General features: G+C 44.5%; 1 protein-coding gene across 1 annotated transcript; it reads left to right on the top strand.

Moving 5' to 3' along the window:
• The first annotated feature begins 1,490 nt into the window (after positions 1-1,490).
• Positions 1,491-20,164, top strand: COTL1 (coactosin like F-actin binding protein 1). The gene is made up of 6 exons (XM_083451990.1): positions 1,491-1,599; positions 1,767-2,009; positions 2,177-2,255; positions 2,714-2,796; positions 14,143-14,300; positions 18,565-20,164. Exons 3-6 carry the CDS (start codon positions 2,179-2,181, stop codon positions 18,673-18,675), a joined length of 429 nt encoding a protein of 142 aa, XP_083308116.1. The 5' UTR covers positions 1,491-1,599; positions 1,767-2,009; positions 2,177-2,178; the 3' UTR covers positions 18,676-20,164.
• Positions 20,165-21,648: the final 1,484 nt, after the last annotated feature.

The following is a 21,648-nucleotide window of genomic DNA, read 5'->3' as shown; positions in this document are numbered from 1 at the left end:
AAGCGTGTTAAGAAGAGGCAGTGGTCAGACTTTGGCTGGTTATACACATTAGCAGCTTCAAACTTCTTTTCTTCAATTCAAAGCTGGCTTGGAGGTAGGAAACACATCCACATGAAGCATTTCATTAAACAATTCTAAAACAGGATACAGGATAGATGTGGATTGTGGTTAATGTCATGTGTACATCGCTCCCCAAATCAGCAGCGGGGGCACATTGGATGCAGAGCAAACATGAGCGTGTACACAGCCTTTGTTAAGTTAAAGGCAATAGCTGGGACTGATAAATATCTCTTTGCAGGACTAAATAATACAGCAATTACTAACTGGAGATGCTAACAGAAGGCATGCCTCCTCTGCCCCTCCCCTGACTAGAGGTGATGTCATTATCAGAAAACAACAGACCAGGAGCTGGTTTTGTCTTGAACCTCGGCTGGCCTGAATCCAAAGCTATGGCTTTGAAGGATGCTGTAGAAATATTAAGAATGTTGTGGCCCACAGGCCCAATTTTGCATCAGGTTCTGGTAGACTTAGTATAAAAACAAATATAACATTTCAGGGGATAAGGTCTGATGTCAAGAGGTTTGGGGGAGGGCATCAAGAGTAAAAAAAGTTTAGTAACAGGCCAAGGTCTCTCTCACAGATACACAGCAGTCAAGTTCGCAGCAAGGAAGCGGTCAAGAAGCTGGAGTAAGGAAATTGTTCTAGCAACTTTCTTCTTCTTTCCTGTGAAAAAAGGCTTGTTGATCACAGTGGGACTTCCTTTGGGGGGAAACATGCATAGGGTTAGGCCAGCCTTTCCAGAACAAAGACCCACTACTTCAGATAACTTCTGCAGCTGCTGCGTGAGAATTATATTATAATAAATTCAACTCCTGATAAAGGGCACTGTTTATTTGCCTATTCTCTCTCCCTGTGAACTACCAGCCATTTATCATACCTTCAGCCTTTTGTTCTTTTGTTGTTGTCAGTATTCCAAACATTGTTAAGCCTTCTTGTCTCTTGACAATGTGCAAAGGTCGCATTCAGTGCTATTCATAGTAGACACACTGAAGTTAAGGGATATGACTTTCAACGGGTCTTCGTTGAATGGATGCAGCCCTTGTGTGAACAGTACAGAAAACTGGTCTAGCGTTCAATTCATTATGGAAAAAAATTAGGGGGAGGGGATGTGTTTAAGGATTGGCTTAACGGGCTCCCGTACAGTCAAGGGACACCCCTGCCCCAGCTTGCGCCAGAGCACATATCCTCTCCCCCCAACTCTTGTCACACTTTGTGCTCCAGCCAGAGATTGGTTAGTTGCCATAGCAACCTCTGCACGACATCCAAAGGACAGCTCTAAGAACCATCAGGGTCTACTTAGGCAAATTCCAAGTCAGTGGATATAATTTTATAGACCCACATAAACACATCAGGTCTACTTAGACAAGTCGGTGAATATTATACGCACGTACATTATATATATATATATGCACGCGTTTCAAAGACTTCCTACGTCTTTTGCAACACAGACACACACACACCCCAACCTATTGCATCACCGCACAGAAATCCTAGCAATGCTTTGCAGAACAGAAAAGACACAGTCGGCTGGAGTAGGCGGTAAGGAAAAGACCACTCGGTTTCAGAGAGAGGGAGGGGGTGTTTCGTAAAGGAGCAGAAGGTGGGAGGGAAAGGGCACCCCCCCCGCCTCCTCGTGACAAAGGGACCAATAGAGTCGCGCCAGACGTAGGCTGAGCTTTTCTTTTTCTTCCTTTCTTCTCCGCCAGGCAGCGAAGGGGTTAAAAGCAGGATCTGCTCTGACTGATCATTTTCAGCGAAGCTGTGCGAGCAGGACCGCATGAGCAACTGCAGCAGCAGCAGCAGCAACCGGCTACATCAGCAGCAAACCTTTTCCTTTCTCTTTCCTTTGGACTTTTACCAATCGGCTCCTGGGAGCGGATCCGAGCAGCCGCTCTGCATGAGAGGGTCGTCTCCTTGGGGTTCTTTTCAAGTATCTTAAGCCTATATCGGTGAGGGGGAGCATTATCGGTATTACTATTAAATATAAATATATATAAATATATTATTATTCGTCCGGATCCCATCTTTGCATTTGCCCACCATCCCTGGAATCGTGAGAGAGGAGCCTCCCCGCACCCCGCGCCCCACTCTTCATAAAGAAGTTTTTCCTCAACAGAAATGGCAACGAAAATCGACAAAGAGGCGTGCAGAGAAGCGTACAATCTCGTGAGGGACGACGGCACGGATGTCAACTGGTAAGGCGCAGCGTTAGACTTGGGGTGAAAATAATAATGACGATGAAAGACCAGTGCAAATATAACAGAGAGACAAAAGAAAGGTATCATGGGGGCGGGGGGGGGGGGCGAGCGATCTCTTAAGCTTTAAAACCCAGCAGTACCACACCCCTTGGCTTAAAGACTGAATCAGACGCCCGTGGACTTCAGTCTTGTTCCATGTGCCCATATCCTTGACCGGTGGATATAATCACTGGCAAAAAGCATGCAGTTATGATGAATGCCCCAGAGGTTAGCATTAGGCCGCTTATACACTGATGGGGGAAGATTGGACGTTGGGAATCACATTACTCATCCCCCCCCCCCCGTCTCCAGTGTGGGGTCCATTGTGTGTGTGTAGGAATTTTTTTTCATAGTCAAAATGCAAAGACCTCCCCCACATATTTTACTATGCTCTCTCCTCCTCCCACTTCTCCAAGGGTGACGTTTAAGTACGAAGGATCCACCATCGTCCCAGGGCACCATGGAGCCGATTATGAGGAGTTCATCAGGCAATGCACAGGTAAGAAGAGAGCAAATGTACGGTACTTTCTTCCGAAGATGACCTCATAGGATTGGGGGTGGGGAAAGGAATACAAAAGGCTGAATGAGAGGTGAGCTGTGGATTGCAAATGGTTTTTACATCCCCCAAATGTCTCATTCCTCCAAGATAGTTTGAATGTCTGGCTTTTTACATGATCTCACCCTGGATGTCTAAGCAGCCCAGTGGAATGATCTCATTCAGCTAATCCCTCTTTTGTTTCACCCTTGGCTTAAGTTGGGGAGGGGATTCCTCTCCCCCACCCCCCAAGAACAATTTCTTCCTTTCTTCAGGAAATGTTCTCCTTTTCATTGCTGGAGTGTAAATGGTGAATTCTCTTTACTAGGGGCATCTTTTTCTTGTAGGGGAAAACATCTTAAAAGATAATGCAATTAAAGTGTAAAGCAAATAGAGTTTTGTTTTAAACCTCCCCCCCCCCAAAAAAAACTTCAAACTAATGATGGCAGCTTTCATTACTTTTTTCCATTGGTGACCCCCTCCTATCTCTCTCTCTTTTTGGTCTTTTTAAAGTTATAAACTTTCACCCAAGAACCAGCAATCTTTTGGGGATGAAAAGGCAATGAATGTAGAATCCAAAAATTGTTGTATTAATTAATTCAGCAATCCACCCATTTTATTTATTTATTTGATTATTTTTTAAAAAAAACCCTGATCATCTCCCCCCCACAAAGAGAGAGAGTGTGTGCGTCTCCCAGAATCTTATGAATCACAGTGATGCCTTCAGGCTTACAATCTAAGAAGACATGCCATAAAAGGAAAATGAGTTGGGAAGGAGAAGGAAATAAGCTTTGTTACAAGAGGCTGGAGGATGGTGGGCTTTTTCGTTTTGGGCTGTTGTTGTTTTTTTACAGGAGGTTATACCTTTTTGTTTGCATCCCTTGTGTGCTTATGGAGCAGCTCCCTCTGTTGAGAACACCACCAAAGTCCTAAGCACACATTCCCTCTCTTTGTGCATCTGTGCATACATGGAGCTCTGTGTGAATATTTTGTGGCAGTGGTGGGTTCTGGAGCAATAGAAAGCTCTGAAAATGAAAGACACTGCAACTTTTTTAAAATAAAAATAATTTCATACATTTATACGCCAACTTCCTGTTACCACGCCTCCATGTAAGCTTATAAAACCAGCATATTGCTGCAGTGCTAAGGAGCAGAGCCCACTAGGTGCAATGGAACTTCCTTCTGAGTAAACATGTATAAAATAAACAAGAAACTATTTATAAAAGAAATAAGGAACTGTTTATAAAAGAAATAAAATAGTTTATTTATAAAATATTTATAATATTTCTTTAATTAAAAAAACAAAAAACCTAAAATCTATCCAGCTACACAATCCAGTAAAAGAAATTGCAGATGCAACGGGATAGCAATTAGGGTAACACAATTATCTCTAAGATGCTCAAGAAACCAGTGGATTGTCCACACTTCTGCTTGTCCTGTGTCTAGAACCTGAGAGGTTTTCCGCTTGTCCCACTGCTTTCCTCCAGGAAAACTGCTCTTTACTGCTGAATCTGAGCAAACGTCAATCCGCTGAAAACCCCATTGACATTTCCTCCAATTCAGCAGTAAAGAGCGGGTTTTCCTGGAGGAAAGCGCTGGGACAAGCGGAAGTGTGGACGAGTCCTTTGTCAATTTTGAGTTGGCATATAAACGATAGATCGGTCAATGCTAAATGAATATTTCTGGGCAGCTATTGCATGACCAGGGCACCACATGGAAAAGGCCCTGCCCCTGCTCTTCCGCAGATGCACTTGTATTAATATTAGTGTTATTAATTTGGTTTATTTAGTTACTCCAGGGTACCTAGAGTGTATAGAAGAGAAGGCAGTCCTTCAGATACCATTTAGAGCTAGCTGGAATGTTGGGTCCACAAGATATTGGGGAAGTGATTCAGACAAGTGGCTTTGCATGCAATTCAGATCGAAAGACTTGTGTCTTAAAATACAGCTGGATGTAGTCTTAGAGAGCATGTCAATTGCACTTCTATTAACTTTTGGGTCACCTGCTTCCAGGGGGCTTTTTATATATAAATGTGGCTGTGAAACGGAGGGCCTCACAGCCTTTTGGGCAACCTTCTAAGGGCCACATGCCGGGGTGGGCGGGGCCAGAAGCAAATGTGAGTACATCAACCAATGGAAATTGTTTAGTAGGCTGGTTTCTAGGCACATGCAACACACCTCTCTTCCTCCTCCATCCAGGTAAGCAAGAGACATCATCAGAGTTCAAGGACACATTCCACCATGCAGAAGCCATAGGGGGGCTGCGAGGGGTGTGGCCTGGGGGCATTTCTGAGGACCAGGGAAAGAGGCCTAGTGGGGCACATTCAGCCCTGCAATATTGGCTAGATACCAAGACACATTGCAGCAGGACCTCTAAAATGGAAAGAAAGAATAACGTCTTGCTTTGCAGAGGAAAGTGAAATTGGAACAGACAGTCCAGAGGATTCCTTATCTAGATAGAGCCCTATGCACTGTTCATGTGTGGCTCAGAGTGCTGGGGAGAGAGCGGGTGTGTGCCTGCTAGCTCTGCTCCCCACCTGCTGTTCCAGTCCTCCTACACAACTTGGAGGGCAGCGAGGTGAAACAGGGAACAGCCTGTACTTGCGGAGGCTCCCCCTACTCATTTTATAAGAACTGGGGCTCAAAAATGTGCAGGGAGACACCATGAGTGACAGGAGGCTTCTCCACTGCAGCCACCCTCCAACTTGTGAAGGACAACGCGGGTGGAGCCAGAACATTTGTGAACACCAGAATAGGGATTTTGTAACAGTCACACATCAATCTGCAAGGAGGAGTGAGCTGTTTTGTTTGAGTCACACACACGTAAGGATCACTGAGTCACAGCATCTTTGATTTGCCTGGGAGAAAACTGATTTGGATTTGCAGGTTGGGCAACAGAGCTGATGTGGTCTTGGGAGCCCCATGTCTCAACTGTGTGCTTCCTTCTACAGTATCATAATACCTACTCAGCTTACATGTTTGTAGGAAGATGGAGTTGTATACGATGCTTGTACTCAGAGCAGACCCACTGAAATTCATGGGCATGAGACTTAATGTAGGGCACTTCCAGATTGTGACTTTTTCAGGTGGGATAGTCAATCATATAGGTGATTTGGGTGGTGTTGCACAAGAAACCTGCTTCCTTTTTTTGTACTGGAAAGCATGGAATGCAACATTGTCTAACCTCCCTGCACACAAATCAGAATGCATATTCAATAAACAGGTTGTCTGGAAGGGACCTGAGGTCAATCAGTTTCAATGGGTCCACTCTGAGTCAAAACTTAGTTGGAATACAACCCAATATTGCAAAAGAGATGTTCACTCTCCAGTGTTCTCTCTTTTCCAAAGTCTGCACAGAACTTCATATTGCTTGCAGAAGGGGGGAACACTTGCACCATGAAGCAAACTTGCCCACAAAATTATCCCAACCTCCAAGTATTGCATCTTGAGCCTGAACAATTTCCTTATTAACTTCCTCTGTTTATTTGCAGAGCTGTACATTGTGTTTGGCCCTGTTTTTTCCCCATCTGGGAGGCAGTCAGTGGTTCCTGCTTGTCTTTAGATTTAGAATAACAAAGCAGAAGCAGAATGGCTCAGCAGGAAAGCAGAAAAGATGTGTGTGGCTTTGTCAGAGAATGAATGACTTTGTATGAATCTTTTGAGGAATGGCTTCATGTGCATCTGTTTATTCAGGCAGGCGGTTGGGTTTCCCCCTCCTTTCCCCAGCCAATAACCTTTGGAAGGGGTGTCACCTCCTTCTTATGGGGCATCAGTTCACATGAACAGAGACAAACAGCACAACCTTGCAAGGAGAATTTGCCTCCCAAATGCTGTGTGTTTGCTGTGAGGAAATGTTTTCATTCCGAGGGCCACATTCAATTCTAGATAACCTGCCGTGGGCCACATGCTGGTGGTGGGTGGAGCAAGTGGCAAAGTGGGTAGAGCAGGGGTCAGCAAACTTTTTCAGCAGGGGGCCGGTCCACTGTCCCTCAGATCTTGTGGAGGGCCAGACAATATTTTGAAGAAAAAAATGAACAAATTCCTATGGCCCACAAATAACCCAGAGATGCATTTTAAATAAAAGCACACATTCTATTCATGTAAAAACACATGGATTCCCGGACCATCCGTGGGCCGGATCGAGAGGGCAATTGGGCTGGATCCGGCCCCCGTGCCTTAGTTTGCCTACCCATGGGGTAGAGTAACAGATGCCAATTTTGCCATGGTGCAGGAGGGTAGTTTCAACACACACTCAAACATACATGAGGAGAGAGTGAGGAAGTTCCCCATGGCACAGCCAAAAATCATTGGGTACTGTCCTGCACCTACTGCACTTTTTTTCTTTGGAGGGAATTGGGGTGGTGGTCAAAGTAGGCCCCCAAACTGAAAGTTAGGCACTCCTGGGTCAGGCCATTAGGTATAGCATGTGCTACAATGAAAAATCATAGACTCATAGGATTGCAGAGTTGGAAGGGACCCTAAGGGATGCCTATTCCAAACCCCACAATGCAGGAAGTACAGCTGAAGAATCCCTGACAGATGGTCATCCAATCTCTGTTTAAAAACCTCCGGTGAAGGAGTGTCCACCCTCTTCTGAGGTAGCCCAGAGCACTGCCAAACAGCTCTTCCTGCAAGCTTTCTAATCTTTAGTTAGGATTTCCTTTCTTGTACTTTGAATCCATTGGTTCAGGTCCTACCCTCTGGAGCAGCAGAAAACAAGCTTGCTCCATGTGACAGCCCTTTAGATATTTGAAGATGGCTCTCACATTCTCCTTCTCAGAGCATGTTACATCCATGCCTCTCATGCACAGCATCTGTCTTTCTGGTGGCTTTCAGATGGGTTCCCTCCCCCTCCTCCCCCGAAAAATAAAGGAAATGGCTAGAATGTGTGCAACCAACCCCATCCTGTTTCAAGAACTCCTCTTGCAGGGCCTGGATGGCTCTCTGTGGGCTCCTTGAGCCTTAACTAAGGATTTAATTCAAGGCTTTTGAGCCTGCTCCCTTTGGTCCATGAGGGATGGCATCCCTCCAGAGGCAGCATTAATAATGGGCATCTGTGAGCCATCAATCCACTTTGAAACTAGGGAAGGGTGCATTTCAGAAACGTCTGCGATAACCTTCAATGCCTTTCCATCATCCACTTTTTGTAAAAATAACACTTTAATGCACTTATAATTGAGGTTAAAAATGAGGTCACTAAGTGGGAAAAGATCTGATTTTATAGGGCACATTTTAAAAAAGAAAAGAAAAGAAAGGACAGGGATTAGCCATCACTTGACATCTCCAGATTCAAGCCGTATTCTTATACAAGGCATATTTTTTGGCCAACTTTATTGAGATATAGCAGATTGTTATGGCTCTCTGTTTGAGTGGGAGGTTGGCCTGGTTGCAAGGCTCATTTGATTAAAAGCTTTTCAAATGACTGAAAAAATTCATTCATTTTTTAAAAAAGTTATCCTGCCACACCTTCCCTCACCTACCTGGGAGTGAGACTCATTGCATTGGATCCAGATTAACTCAGTTGACCTTAAGTCAACTCATTGATTTCAGCAGGCACTAAGTCATGTATTACTTAATACTAGGACTTAGAGACATTCAATGAAGCTGAATGTTGGAAGATTCCAGACAGACAAAAGAAAATACTTCTTCATACAGGGCATAGTTAAATTATGGCATTTGCTCCTATTGGATGTTGTGATGGCTACGAATTGGATGGCATTAAAAGGAGATTGGACAACCTCCTGGAGGATAAGGCTATCAATGGCTATTAGTCATGATTACTGTGTAGTGCCTGCACTATCAAAAGTATTATGTTCTGAATACCTGTTCTATACTGGGAAGCGTGGATGGGAGAGAGTGATAGGCACTTATGTCCTAGTCATGGGCTTCCCACAGGGGCATCTGGTTGGCTACTGTGAGAACAGAGTGCTGAACGAGATGGGCTATTGGTCTGATCCAGCAGGGAACTAAAGGTTTTAACTCGATGGGGCATTGGAAGAAGAGTCCCATACAGAAGTTTGCTTGTTAATTATTTCATTTCTGTACTGCTCTTGAAAAAAAGAAAAAAGAAAAGTGAAATGGTTCACAAATAATAGCATAAAATAGATAATACACACAACTAAAACCAGCCTAGCTGAGAGTAATAATAATAATAATAATAATAATAATAATAATCAAAGAACACGTATATATTGCGTTTCGTAGACCATTCAATCAGTGGTCTTCGTGACCTCCTTAGGTACTGGATTGCTCAGTTGGTTGGTGAGTGGTGCTGATAATGCCATGGTTGCAGGTTCAATCCCTGTATGGGACAGCTACATATTCCTGCATTGTAGGGGGTTGGACTAGATGATCCTCAGGGTCCCTTCCAACTCCACAATTCTATGATTTCTGCCACACCAGCACAGTGACCCAAAGCCCTGAGTGAAGAGCTGTACCTCCAGCAATACATTGCCACAAAGAGGGTGCCACAACCAAAAAAGCCTTCACTGCCCAGGACTGTGACCACAAAGAGGGCTCCCTCCACAGAACTGAACTGGTGGACTGGCAAGTACTGGGAGAGGTGCTGGTCTATCAAGTAACTTGGGCCATACCATTTAGGGGATATTCAGCTGCTGCCAGCCAAGTGGGCCAGTTCAGCAGAAGGTCAGGGATGTTGTTAAGGTGTGGCATGTGGGCCCTGGAACTCCTGGCACTTTCCCCTCCTTTTTATTTTTATTTTTAAAAAGCTTTGCTTACAGGGCTTCTTCGGAAAGTCAATCTAAACTTAGTCTCTGTGTATATATAAAAAAAACCTGTGCAAATTGTATGCAAATTCATGCCATGGACGTGTGCCCTCGGGTCTTCTCAGGGTCTAGTGGTGCCCTTGATGCTCAAGAAGCCCAGCAGACCTCAATCACTCCGAAATGACTAGCTAAGATCTTTGGCTGTGTGGCTTGATGAGGATCCTCTCCCACTCCTAAGGTCTGCAGCGGAAAGCTTTTGGCAGGAGGAAAACATGCAAGGGTTAATGGTTTACCCTTCAGTTTCTAATCTTCTCCCAACTTCTGCTTCTACTGCCAGCCTCTCTCTTTCATGTTTACTTTAAAGGGTAAGCCTGTAAGAAAGAAAGAAGGAAGAAGAAGCAGCAGCAAGATGAACCCTCCTTATGGCAATGATTGTGGTTGCGTTTCTCATTGACAGGCTGTTCCTGTCTGCCTGCAAATCATTTCCCACCTCCACCCCCTCCTTTTCTCTCTGCCTTTGCAAAATGCACCTCCCTAGGCTGTCAGGCAGATGCCATTTCACTTGTTCCTCTGCTTCCCCAGTGGCCATCTGGAATTGGGTTTTGATTCTTCGTCAAATGCAAAATCTCTCATTGCAAGGCCTTCTTCTCAGGCACGTTGTTGTTTCCACGAACACGCAAACGTAAAGGCACGCACGCACACGCTTTATTTAAAACATTTATTTCTTAGTAAGATTTCTTAACTTGCCTTTCACTACGAGGTCCCAGGGCAGGCTGCAACAATATAATCTTATGCCTGTAAAAAGAAGTACAGCCCTTCCAAGCAATAGTACAGGATGATACCATATCAGAGGTGGGCAGCTAATTTGTGTTTTTACTAGGACCCACCCTCCACCAACCAGAACCAGTGTAAAATAGAGGCTGGTGTGGATGGGAGGTGCATACACTTACAATGAACCATCAATATACTTCTGAACTACCTCTCAGTGCTTTCACACAAAAAGTCCACTCCTGGTTTTCCTCCAACCTTTCTTTTAGCAGTTAGATTTATTAGTACTGTACAGTATTAGTTATTGCCTTTGCTAACATTTTAGAGTGAGAAATACTTGCCTGATCTTCTGTAAATCACCAGGCTGGCAATCTTAGCTACTCTTACTTGGCAGTAAGCTCCATTTAACATAGTGGCACTTACTTCCAAGTAAACCACCTTAAGACGGCACTATTTTTAAAAAATCTGTCCTTGCGCTAGAACAGGGGTAGCCCAGCTGATGTCCTCCAGATGTTGGACTCCAACTTGTACCAGGCAGCATAACCAGCGTTCAGAGATTATGGAAACTGTGGTCCAGCGGGTACCACATTGGCTACATCTGCACTAGAATATTTCAGGTTTATTGAAATAAATTGTGACTCTGGGTGGTTGAAAATTGACCTGCCCACTCAGGAAACCAGTTTGGTGAAGAAGAAAAAAGCCACCTACTGATAAGTGAGGAATGAACTTTGGAAGAGCTGATTAAGTTGTGTGTCTTTTAGGTGTGAATTGCATGGTTACTCATGTGCAAAGCAGCCCCAGAGTCTGCTTAGATGTCGCTAGTCTGCAATCCTCAATACATCTGCTAGGGACTAAGTAAGCATCACTGACTCAGTGGGACTTACTTCTGAGTAAAGACACATTGCGCTCTAAGTCTCCTGGTCACATCACCACCATACATTTAAAGTGCATGGCTTCTGCAAAAGAATCTTGGGAACTATACAGTGGTACCTCTGGTTAAGTACTTAATTTGTTCCAGAGGTCCGTTATTAACCTGAAACTGTTCGTAACCTGAAGCACCACTTTAGCTAATGGGGCCTCACGCTGTCACAGCACGATTTCTGTTCTCATCCTGAAGCAAAGTTCTTAACCCAAGGTACTATTTCTGGGTTAGCGGAGTCTGTAGCCTGAAGCGTATGTAACCCGAGGTACCACTGTAGTTTGTTAAGTGAATTGTAGCTCTGTGAGGGGTGTGTGGATGTGAACAATGCCTGCTCATTAGTAGCAAAAGTGCCTTTTGTTGATGAGTCTTAGGGCTGTTCCACACACACCAAACATTTAAAGCACAACCAACGCCTAACCCACCTTGCAGGTTTGTTGTGTGATATTTTTTAAAAAAACTTCTAAAAGGAATCTAGGGTGGGGGGTGTCTTCTATGGCTGCAGTCACACAGCAGGTCTCCCCCATTTTCACAATGTTTCCCTAATTCGAGCTCCCCCAAATTCCAGAAACACAGTAGCATATCATGCTAGTTTAATGCTCATTTCTCTGTTGTTTGTTCCCAAATAAAATCTGTGTGCAAAGAACACATAAATGAGTGCTAAACTTGTGCTATAGTTCGCTATGTTGCTAGAAGTGCCCATTATGTTCTCTGGTAGCTCAAAAAGAATACGGAAATTCAGAGTTAGGTAAACATCTTGAAAAGTGAATACTGCTGTGGGAAGGCAGCCTGCATTGGGTCCACTCATCCTGGCATTATCTGTGAGACTTCCCATTTTAATTTTTTTTTTTTTTTTTGACCTCAGCAATATATTTTCAGCTACCTGGCAAGGAAAGTGGCTTACCTCCCCTCACCCCGCCTGCTTTTTATTTTTGCATGATGACAGTGGCGTTTCCTCCTTCAAAGGGAAGTTGCTTTCTTACAAAAATACTTTGTTGCAAGCATTGCAGAAATGCCAGCCAACTGTGGAAGAGTGAATTAAACTCCTTTAAGGGCTGGTGGGGAGGAGGCTGGCACAGGGTGTTTGGGGCAGGTTGGGGGGGGGGAGAGGCTTCCATTAGGAATTTAGAGTGAGTTTAAGAAGAAGGTTGAGACTGCAGTCCTGCTCCATTGAAACCAATGGAACTTAATGCTAAGCAGACTTGCATATGATGGCACTGAGAGGTGGTAGCAGGGCTGCAGCATCCTTCAAATATGTGAAGTGTGTCTGTATATTATGTTTCTGCAAGAGCCTGTCGCACAAACCTTTGGTTTTCTAACCTTCTGGGAAAGGGGTGGGGAATCATTTTCACCCCGAGGGCCACATTCCCTTGTGGGAAGCTTTCCGGGGGCCGCATGTTGCTGGTAGGTGTGGCTAGAGGAAAAAAGATGTGGCTCTTTGTAGGCTACACTGCACACAAGTGCACAACTGCATTGTGCATTGAAAGCACATTCAATGCTCGTTGCTCCCACCGACCCAAAGAATCCTGGGAACTCTTAATGTCCCTCTCGGAGCTACAGTTCCACTTGTGACACATCATGCAGGGCCATCTTTAGCATATGCGCCGCCGGGGTGCAAAGATCCACCCAGCGCCCCCAAATTTAGTTTAGCTCCCAAATTAACTTTTATTATGCTTATGTCATGTGTAGTAGAGACCTAAGTTGTTGTTTAGTTGTTTATTCGTGTCCGACTCTTCATGACCCCATGGACCAGAGCACGCCAGGCCCTCCTGTCTTCCACGGCCTCCCGCAGTTTGCTCAAACTCATGCTGGTAGCTTCGAGAACACTGTCCAACCATCTCATCCTCTGTCATCCCCTTCTCCTTGCGTCCTGCATCTTGCCCAACATCAGGGTCTTTTCCCGGGAGTCTTCTCTTCTCATGAGGTGGCCAAAATATTGGAGTCTCAGCTTCACGATCTGTCCTTCCAGTGAGCACTCAGGGCTGATTTCCTTAAGAATGGATAGGTTTGATCTTCTTGCAGTCCATGGGACTCTCAAGAGTCTCCTCCAGCACCATAATTCAAAAGCATCAATTCTTCGGCAGTCAGCCTTCTTTATGGTCCAGCTCTCACTTCCATACATCACTACTGGGAAAACCATAGCTTTAACTATATGGACCTTTGTTGGCAAGGTTCTAAGTAGTTAGTCAAAGAAAATGCTGACAGTTAGCAAAAACAAATATTATTTTTTTAACGATTTCTCTAAACGACTTCAAACTGTAAGTGATGAAATTAAAGTGCACCATTGTGAATGGCGTGGTGCCAGCGAATCTTTGGTCAATGAGCGCACAAGGTCGAAAGTCCTTTAGTGAAACAGTAGGTATACATTTTGTTAATACCGAGGTATATATGTGTTTTGTTTTTCTAGCTTGAGCAAAATTATTTATTATTTCATAACAGGTAGATAGCTAAGAGCTTGGGTGGCTTCAGTGGTGGGCATCTAGCACCCCCCAGAATTCGGCGCCCGGGTGCCCCTCGCACCCCCAGGCAAAGACGTCCCTGACAACATGTACTGTATTCAGATGGTGTCAGAGCCAGGAAACAGATCCTCCAAAGAGGAGCTTAGCACTCTGATAGATTCATAGAGCAATAGGCAATCCTTAAGGAAGGGTTGGGGAATCTGCGGCCTGTTGGACTCCAGCTCCCATCATCCCAGGCTGTTGGCCATGTTGGCTGGGGCTGATGGGAGTTGGAGTCTGACATCTGGAGGGCCACAGGTCACCTCCCCCCGTTCCTGCCTTAAGGTATCCTAGGTTCAGGCTCATTGCATCTGCAAGCTGTTTGGTTACGCATTCTCAGCTAGTCTTATTTTACCCCACCAGCTTTGTAACCTTTCTTTCATTTTTTTCTCCCCATCCAGATGACATTCGGTTGTTTGGCTTCGTCCGATTCACCACTGGCGATGCCATGAGCAAGAGAGTCAAGTTTGCCCTGATCACATGGATCGGTGAGAGTGTCAGTGGTTTGCAGAGAGCCAAAACTGGGACAGACAAGACTTTGGTTAAAGAAGTAGTACAGGCAAGTTTAACTATTACTAATATTAGTCATTGTATTGTTGTGTTTCTATACCGTAAACCACCCTGTGACCCTTGGATGAAGGGGGCGGTATATAAATTTAACAAAAAAAAATAATAGTAGTAGTAGTAGTAGTATCCCTACTCGTGTGCCTTTCACAGCAGCCTGTATTTACATATGTGTAAGAGGATAAGTTTGCATGAACATCCTCATGCATGTTCTACATATTAGCTTTGATGTTCCCCCTCCACTTAGTAATGGGCCCCCTGGATCTCCAGGTCCTGGAAGTGTATCCATTTCCCCTTTCTCCTGTCTCCATGCTTTGTGGGAAGCATTTGGCTTGACAGTGAAATTGAGGAGGCTAGAGCTATACTGGCAACTCGGAGTATCTTGCATTTGACAATGTTGAATTTTACATCTCCTGGTCATTCTCCTTTAGTCTCCAAAATGTATTTAAGTTACTTTATCTGCTGCTTCTTACCATGGCTTGGTAATGTGCATAATGGCAAACCATGGTTTAGCATTAAGTCACAGGAATGCATACTTCCCTCCTTTCCCCCTTTTCTACCAGGTCCATGAGAAGGAGATCAAGTGCTGCTACTTCTGTTTCGGATTAACCACAGTTTAATGTGACGACCGGACCCTAAACTGTGGCTAATCTTAGCTACAGTTAGTGAAAACAATCCAGCCTCACAAACTGTGGTTGGCTTGCTTCCACTAACCTCATTTAATACTTCTCCCAGTTCATATATCATGATAAGCTTGTGACCACACCAGAGGAGGAAGAAAGGTGCAGACCCACTGTAACATTTCTAACATTGCTAAACCATGGGTAGTGAATGTGGTGACGTCAAGATGTTGTGAATTATAACTCCCACCAGCCTCGGACAGAGATGATGGGATTTGTAGTCAATTACATCCGAAGGATAATTTGTTGGCTAAACCATGGCTTGGTGTTACAAGTGAACACAGTTTGTTTTATTGTATTTTATTGTCTTATGTCATTTTATTGTCTTATGTCATTTTATTGTGTGGTGTTGTTGTTGTATGTTTGTATTTTTTGGATGCATTTTTCCCCAGGATGCAATTTTTAAAAGATAAATTCAGATTTCAAAAGACAGATCTCCTTACTATATATTTAACATGACAGCACACAATTCCATCTTTCCTGGATTGTTCTGGGCAAACCAGTGAGTGTCACTTGGCCAATCTTTTGCTGTCATATGAACACAGGAAGCTGTCTTACACGGAGTCAAGCCATTGATCTATATAACTCAGTGTTGTTTGCCCTGACTGGCAGCAGCTCTCCCAGGTCTCAGGCAGGAGTCTTTCTCCCAGTCCTGGGAGAACTTCCATCAACCCTAGCCCAGTGGTCAGGGATTATGGGAGCCATAGTCCTGAACATTTGGAGGGAGCCAGGTTGGCTGTGTCCCTGCAGCCACCCAAAGGTCCATCTGATCTGAAGTTAAATCTGGTGCCTCTGAGTAAATTGCAAGGTAACCAGGCTTCCCTCTTTCTTTACCACTGAGTCATGGCCCTTTGATTCCAGAAGACTGGAAACACCCCAGATAATTTTATCTGACTGTGTGCAGGCTCCAGGGGCTGTTCTTCCAGTCCAAACTAATTAACAAGCGAGCAGCTTTTAATAGTTAACTAGGATATAGGAACGGCCTCCTGTTTGACGTTGGACGGAAACAGGAAAACAGTGGTGTGTGTGCCTAATCCTTTCCTGATGGGAGTTCATCCTCCCCCAGAATCAGCTGCAGTTGCTAATAATCACAAGACAACTTGTCATTATTTCTTTTAAACACATCAGGGGCAACTTTCAGCCAAAGCTGCCAATATTTTGGAATTAACAGTATATGTTTGTAAACCACCCTTGTGATCCAAGGGTGAAGGGAGGTAAAGAAACTTAATATATATATATTTCCAAAAAACAACAGTGGCATTAAATACCCCAACCATTTAAAAGAAAGTAAAATCAAGTGTAACAATAAAGCAACAATATGACTAAAGTGAAACCAGCTGCAAAACAGCAGACTGTAGCAATAAAACAAGAAACCATCATAATATCTGTTAAAAGTCTGGAGCGATAAACATGTAAGGGGAAGGGCTGTAGCTCAGTGGTTAGAGCACCTACTTTTCATGCAAAAGGTCCCAGTTTCGGTTCCCAGCATCTCCCAGTAGGGCTGGGAGAAACCCTTCTCCCATCTGAAATCCTGGAGAGCTGCTGTCAGTCAGTGTTGGCAGTACTGAACTAGATGAATGTCTCTGTATCAGGCAGATACTATGTTCCTATTCTTGAGATAGTGCTGAAAAGATCTAAAGAGTCAGTGCTGGTTGAGAACATTCTACAGCCAGGGCACCACCACTGACAAGGCCCTGTTTCCATTTGCCACTCAACTACTTATGGGACAAGTGGTAAAAACAGAATACAGTATCTTAAGGGCCCTTCAGCAACTTCAGCCAAAGAGCTGCAGAGTGCCCAAGAACTTGTATTTATTTATTTGGAATAGTCAAAGCACACCATCCCTATGGAAATCTCCCTAGAGAAGGAATGGGGGAACCTCTTTTAGCCCAAAAGGCAACTTTCCAGGAGGTGCTTGTTAGTGGTGGATGAGGCCAGAAGAAAAGTAGGCACAATAATCATCTGTCCAGCAGATGATATTCCAGCCATGCAAAAGCCACAGGTTTCTACACACTTGATGCCACCCGCTTTTGCTACTGGTGATGCCACCAGAGCTTGTTTTACATAGCTGTTGTTTCGACGGAATGAAGGAAATAGAGGAAGTCCAGCGAAGCTGTACTTGTGTACACAGGACAGACCCCTTTCTAATTCAGAATGTGGCATTTGCACATGTTCTTAATAGCCCCCCCCCCAAAAAAACCCAAGACTTCCAGATTAAGGCGTCCCTTAGCAATTCTGATTCATTGCAGCAGTCAATGGATCAAATGAGAAATTCAGATGGAACATTTGCTGTCGGCTTCTCCACTTCATTGCACAGACTTTGCCTGCTGCCACTGTTGTCTTTGTGAAGCGATTCAGGTTGTTGCTGCGTCCCGGCCTCCTGGCCTAAAATAAATGGCCATGCTTGTTTGTGGTGCCCATACGCTCTGGAACAAACACAAAGACGGCAATTCATTCCTGGGGCACAGCCGAGGTCAGGATGGGAGGACAGAGAGGTGGGGGCAGAGAGGCGAGCTGAGAGGCTCTTGTCCTCAGAATGCGTGTCTCATGCCTGGAATTTAAGAGGAGCTAGAAACAATGTCTGTGCATCAAACAGAGGAGAAGGATTTCACAAGAAGCTGTGAGCGATGGTCCAGGGAAACTGACATGACCACCTGCCTGGTGTCCTTGTAGCTTCTGATGCTCCAATGAACATGAGAACGGAGCCCTGCTGGATCCAATCAAATGTCCCAACTAGACCCACATGCTGCTTCCCATGGTAGCCAATCAGAGGTCTTTGGCAGGGCTTGTAGGCAAGAAACCACATGACATGCAGCAATGTCAGCAAGAGGCAAGGGCCATAGCTCAGTGGTACAGCAACTGCTTTGCATGCAGAAGGTTCCAGGTTCAATCACCAGCATCTCCTGGTAGGGCAGGGAGAAATCCCTGTCTGAAACCCTGGAGAGTCACTGCTAGTCAATATAGACAAGTGTCGTAAGTCCTGTGAGGACATTGTGGTGGTTGGGGGTCCAGATGAGGAAGAGTGGGAGGAGATAAAACAATGTTTTAATCAGGCAGTGAAAATCAGCATACCTGAAATGTTGTACAACTGCTTAAGAGATTTTTTTTAAAAAAAAACTAAGCAGTTTATTTATAAGAAAATAAATTATAAATACTAGGATCCAGTTTTAACTGGCACCAGATACCCATCAGGCCACATCGGCCAGGGAAGAGCATTTTTCAGTCATCGTGCCACTACAGAGAATGCTCCCAGTATCGGAGTTGCAGTCCAGCAACATCATAGGAAAATAGGAAGCTGCCTTATACCAGATCAGACCAATGGTTCATGTGGCCTACACTGGTCTACACTGACTGGCAGCAGCTCTCCAGGGTTTCAGGCAAGGGACACTCCTAGCTCTACCTGGAGATGGCAGGGATTGGACCTGGGACCTTTTGCTTGCAATGCACATTCCTTGCCACTGAGTTAAGGGTAGGGGTGGGGACCCTTACCCTAATCTCAGGCACAGAACGATTCCTATCACTGAAACGCTTGCACTGCCTCCTTTGATGAGCCTCATGCTTTGCTTTTGTATCTTGCAGAATTTTGCCAAAGAGTTTGTCATCAGTGACCACAAGGAGCTGGATGAGGATTATATCAAGAGCGAGCTGAAGAAAGCTGGGGGTGCCAATTACGATGCTCAGGCAGAGTAATTTGGGGGGGGGGGGATGCACTGTGCCTCTCACAGCCACCTGCCTGCATCCAGAAGGGGAGGGAGGGGGGAAAAGCACAATGTATCTTCAAAATCAACACCGGGAGATGAACAGAGGCCAAGTGGGAGGACCAGCCTCCTTCGTCTTCTGCACCTTCAGAGTCCCTTCCTGCCTCCCAAAGTGGACATTGATTTTTCATTCCATCCAGTGAAACATCTCCTTCATACATGATCTCTCCTTTTTACATTATCGGGTGTTTTGATTTTTTTTTTTAAAAAAGAAATTATTATTATTATTATTATTGCTTATCTTTTGCTTCTAACAAATGCTACATGGGTACTGGGCTCCATAACACATTGGCTCTGAGACTTTCTTGACAACAGAGCATGTTGACGTGTTCCAATCTCAATATTTTGGCAGATCTGCTGTTGCTCTGGGAAGCCTGCAGTTGCAGCATAGGGGGGAAATATGCATTTTTAGTGAATTCGCACTTGACCTTCCAACTCCCGGACAGAAGTGTTCCCAGGAGCAGTGCATGCAGTCAGTTAAGCACAGTCTGATCATATGCACACTTACTCGGAAGTAAATCTCATTGTGCTCAGTGGGACTTGCAGTGCAATTGTCTGCTCAGAAGTAAGTCCCAATGAGTACAGTGGGTCTTACTCTTAGGAAAGTAGAATTGTAGAGTTGGAAGGAACCCTGAGGATCATCTAATCCATTCCCCTGCAATGCAGGAATATGCAGCTGTCCCGTACAGGGATCAAACTTGCAACCTTGCCATTATCAGCACAAAATCCTAAGCAGGAAAGTAGATATAGGCAGCAAGTCTAAGCAAACTTTATGGGGAGTAAGCTCTAGTGAAATCAGCGAGACTTCGGTTCGGGTGAATACAATTGCAGCCTTTACTGTCCTATATGGAACATGTTCTACTGAGTTCAGTGGGTTTTACTCCCAAGCAAGTTTGCAAACGATTGCAACCTTACAGCACAAACCTAAACATGTTTATTCAAAAGTAACTTCCTCTGAATTCAAGACGACTTATTCCTAGGCCCGTGTGTACCGGACCTCAGCTTTAGGCAGCAATCCTATGCACACTTAATTTACCTGGAAGAAAGCCCCAAGACACAGCAGGACTTACTTTGGGATAAACAAAAGCAAGTTAGGAGGTTGGTGTTTTTTTGTTTTTAAAGTACATTTTGTTCCCCAAGTCTGAGATCAACTCAAGCCAATGCCAGTCAAAATCACATGTTGAATCGAAATATCCAGAAGTGTTGAGTTCTAGTCATAAGAAGACATAAATCTATATTTCAGCTTTTAAAGGAACAAGAAGAAATATAATTTGCCTTAACAAAATTGCTTGGCTCTGTGCTATATATGGGTTCTCCCTCTCTTTTAAACAAAGTGCTTTGTTTTTATTGGATTTTTTTTAAAGGTTTGCTATAATAGCAGTAAACAAGGAAGAAGTAAAATATCTCCTCTTTTGATTGTACTGTTTTGTATCTCTCTCTGTGTGTTAATTATGCATTTGCATTTTGGATACTGTTGCATATAAGACAAAATATGCAATGGCATTGGCAACATTTGTTTGAAGGTGCCACTCTGTTTAAGTGTTGCAAGCCACCCCAATCTCTGAGTGGTGCAGGATTCCAGGGGGTTCCAGGGTTTGTGTTTTCTTTGGAATGAGGGACAGCTCAGAGTGTGGTGTCTTTATGATATATGGTTTATTTACACATTTATACAACCTGGGAGTAAATACCAATGAATTCAATGGAAACATTTCCAAACCTATGATAGTCTCTTGCAGCAAAAACAACAAAGCACCTTGTGGTACCTGGAAGACGAAGAAAATTACATTTATGTTTGTTAGTCTTTTAGGTGCCACAAGTTTAGTTGAATTCGATAGGACTCACTTCCAAGTAGTCATGCATAGGATGATTTTTATCAGGAATAGGGAATCCCTTTCCACTTGAGAGCCACATTTCCTGCAAGGCAACTTTCTGAGGGATGCTTGCAGTGGTGAGTAGGACCAGCAGCAAAAGTGGGTGGCAAAACAAAGGTAACTGGTTTCTGCACACTCTCAACCCTGCCTTCCTTTTAGACAAGCAAGAGTTTAGGGTCTCATACAAGCCAGGCAGAGTTATCAAAGTTCAGGGTCTCATATAAGCCAGGCAGAAACACTTGGGGGGCCAAGCAGAGCCAGTGCGGGGCAAGGGTGTGTGGCCTGGGAAGAGGTATGAGAGCCCAGTCAAGAGGCCAGGTGGGTCGGATTCAGGCCCTTGTTCCTCATTCATGAAACAAACCATAGAGCTTTAGACACCTCTCTCTCTCTCTCTCTCTCTCTCTCTCTCTGTCTGAATTCTTACAATCCTTAAGTAGTAACCAGAGAAAGAAGTTAGGAGCCACATCAATGCAGTTCTGGAAAGAGATTCTTCTGGGTTATACAATTTCCCCCTTCTTTGCCCTCCATCAGTAAGGTGTCCCCAGGGCGGTTGTGTCTCTCGGGAATTTCAGAGTTGTGGAAAAAGTCACACTGATCCAAAATGGTGGAAATTGTGTCCTCTGTGGCATAAAGCAATGAAAGCAGCAAAAACAAGGAAAAGGAGGAGAGAGACCCCTGCCCTTGAGAACCTTATATTCTAAAAGTTGACAGTGGGGGTTGGGGACTTGGGAAAGGGGGAACGATCAAGAAGTGGGGAGCAATGGAAGGACAATTGAAGTGATGACTTTACCCTCCCTTGGGTCACTATCTTTTTGCAAAGTTTCATCAGAACCCTATGTATGTTTAACTCAGAACAAAGTCTTCCAGGACTTCTCCACAAGTGCATTATTACTGCTGCCTTTACCTCATTCACACAACAGCCTTTCAGGGTTGGCCACTGATGTGTCCCTTTCAGAGTCAGCCAAACGACATCTACTCTCATCTATGGGCAGCCTTACCCCTGCAAGAACTTTCATGGGCACTTGGCTGCCATG

Source organism: Podarcis tiliguerta (genome assembly GCF_965153285.1).
Source record: "Podarcis tiliguerta genome assembly, chromosome: 8".
Classification (NCBI taxonomy): Eukaryota; Metazoa; Chordata; class Lepidosauria; order Squamata; family Lacertidae; genus Podarcis; species Podarcis tiliguerta.
The sequence above is the reverse complement of the archived record's forward strand: the minus strand, read 5'-3'. Positions and strand labels throughout refer to the sequence as shown.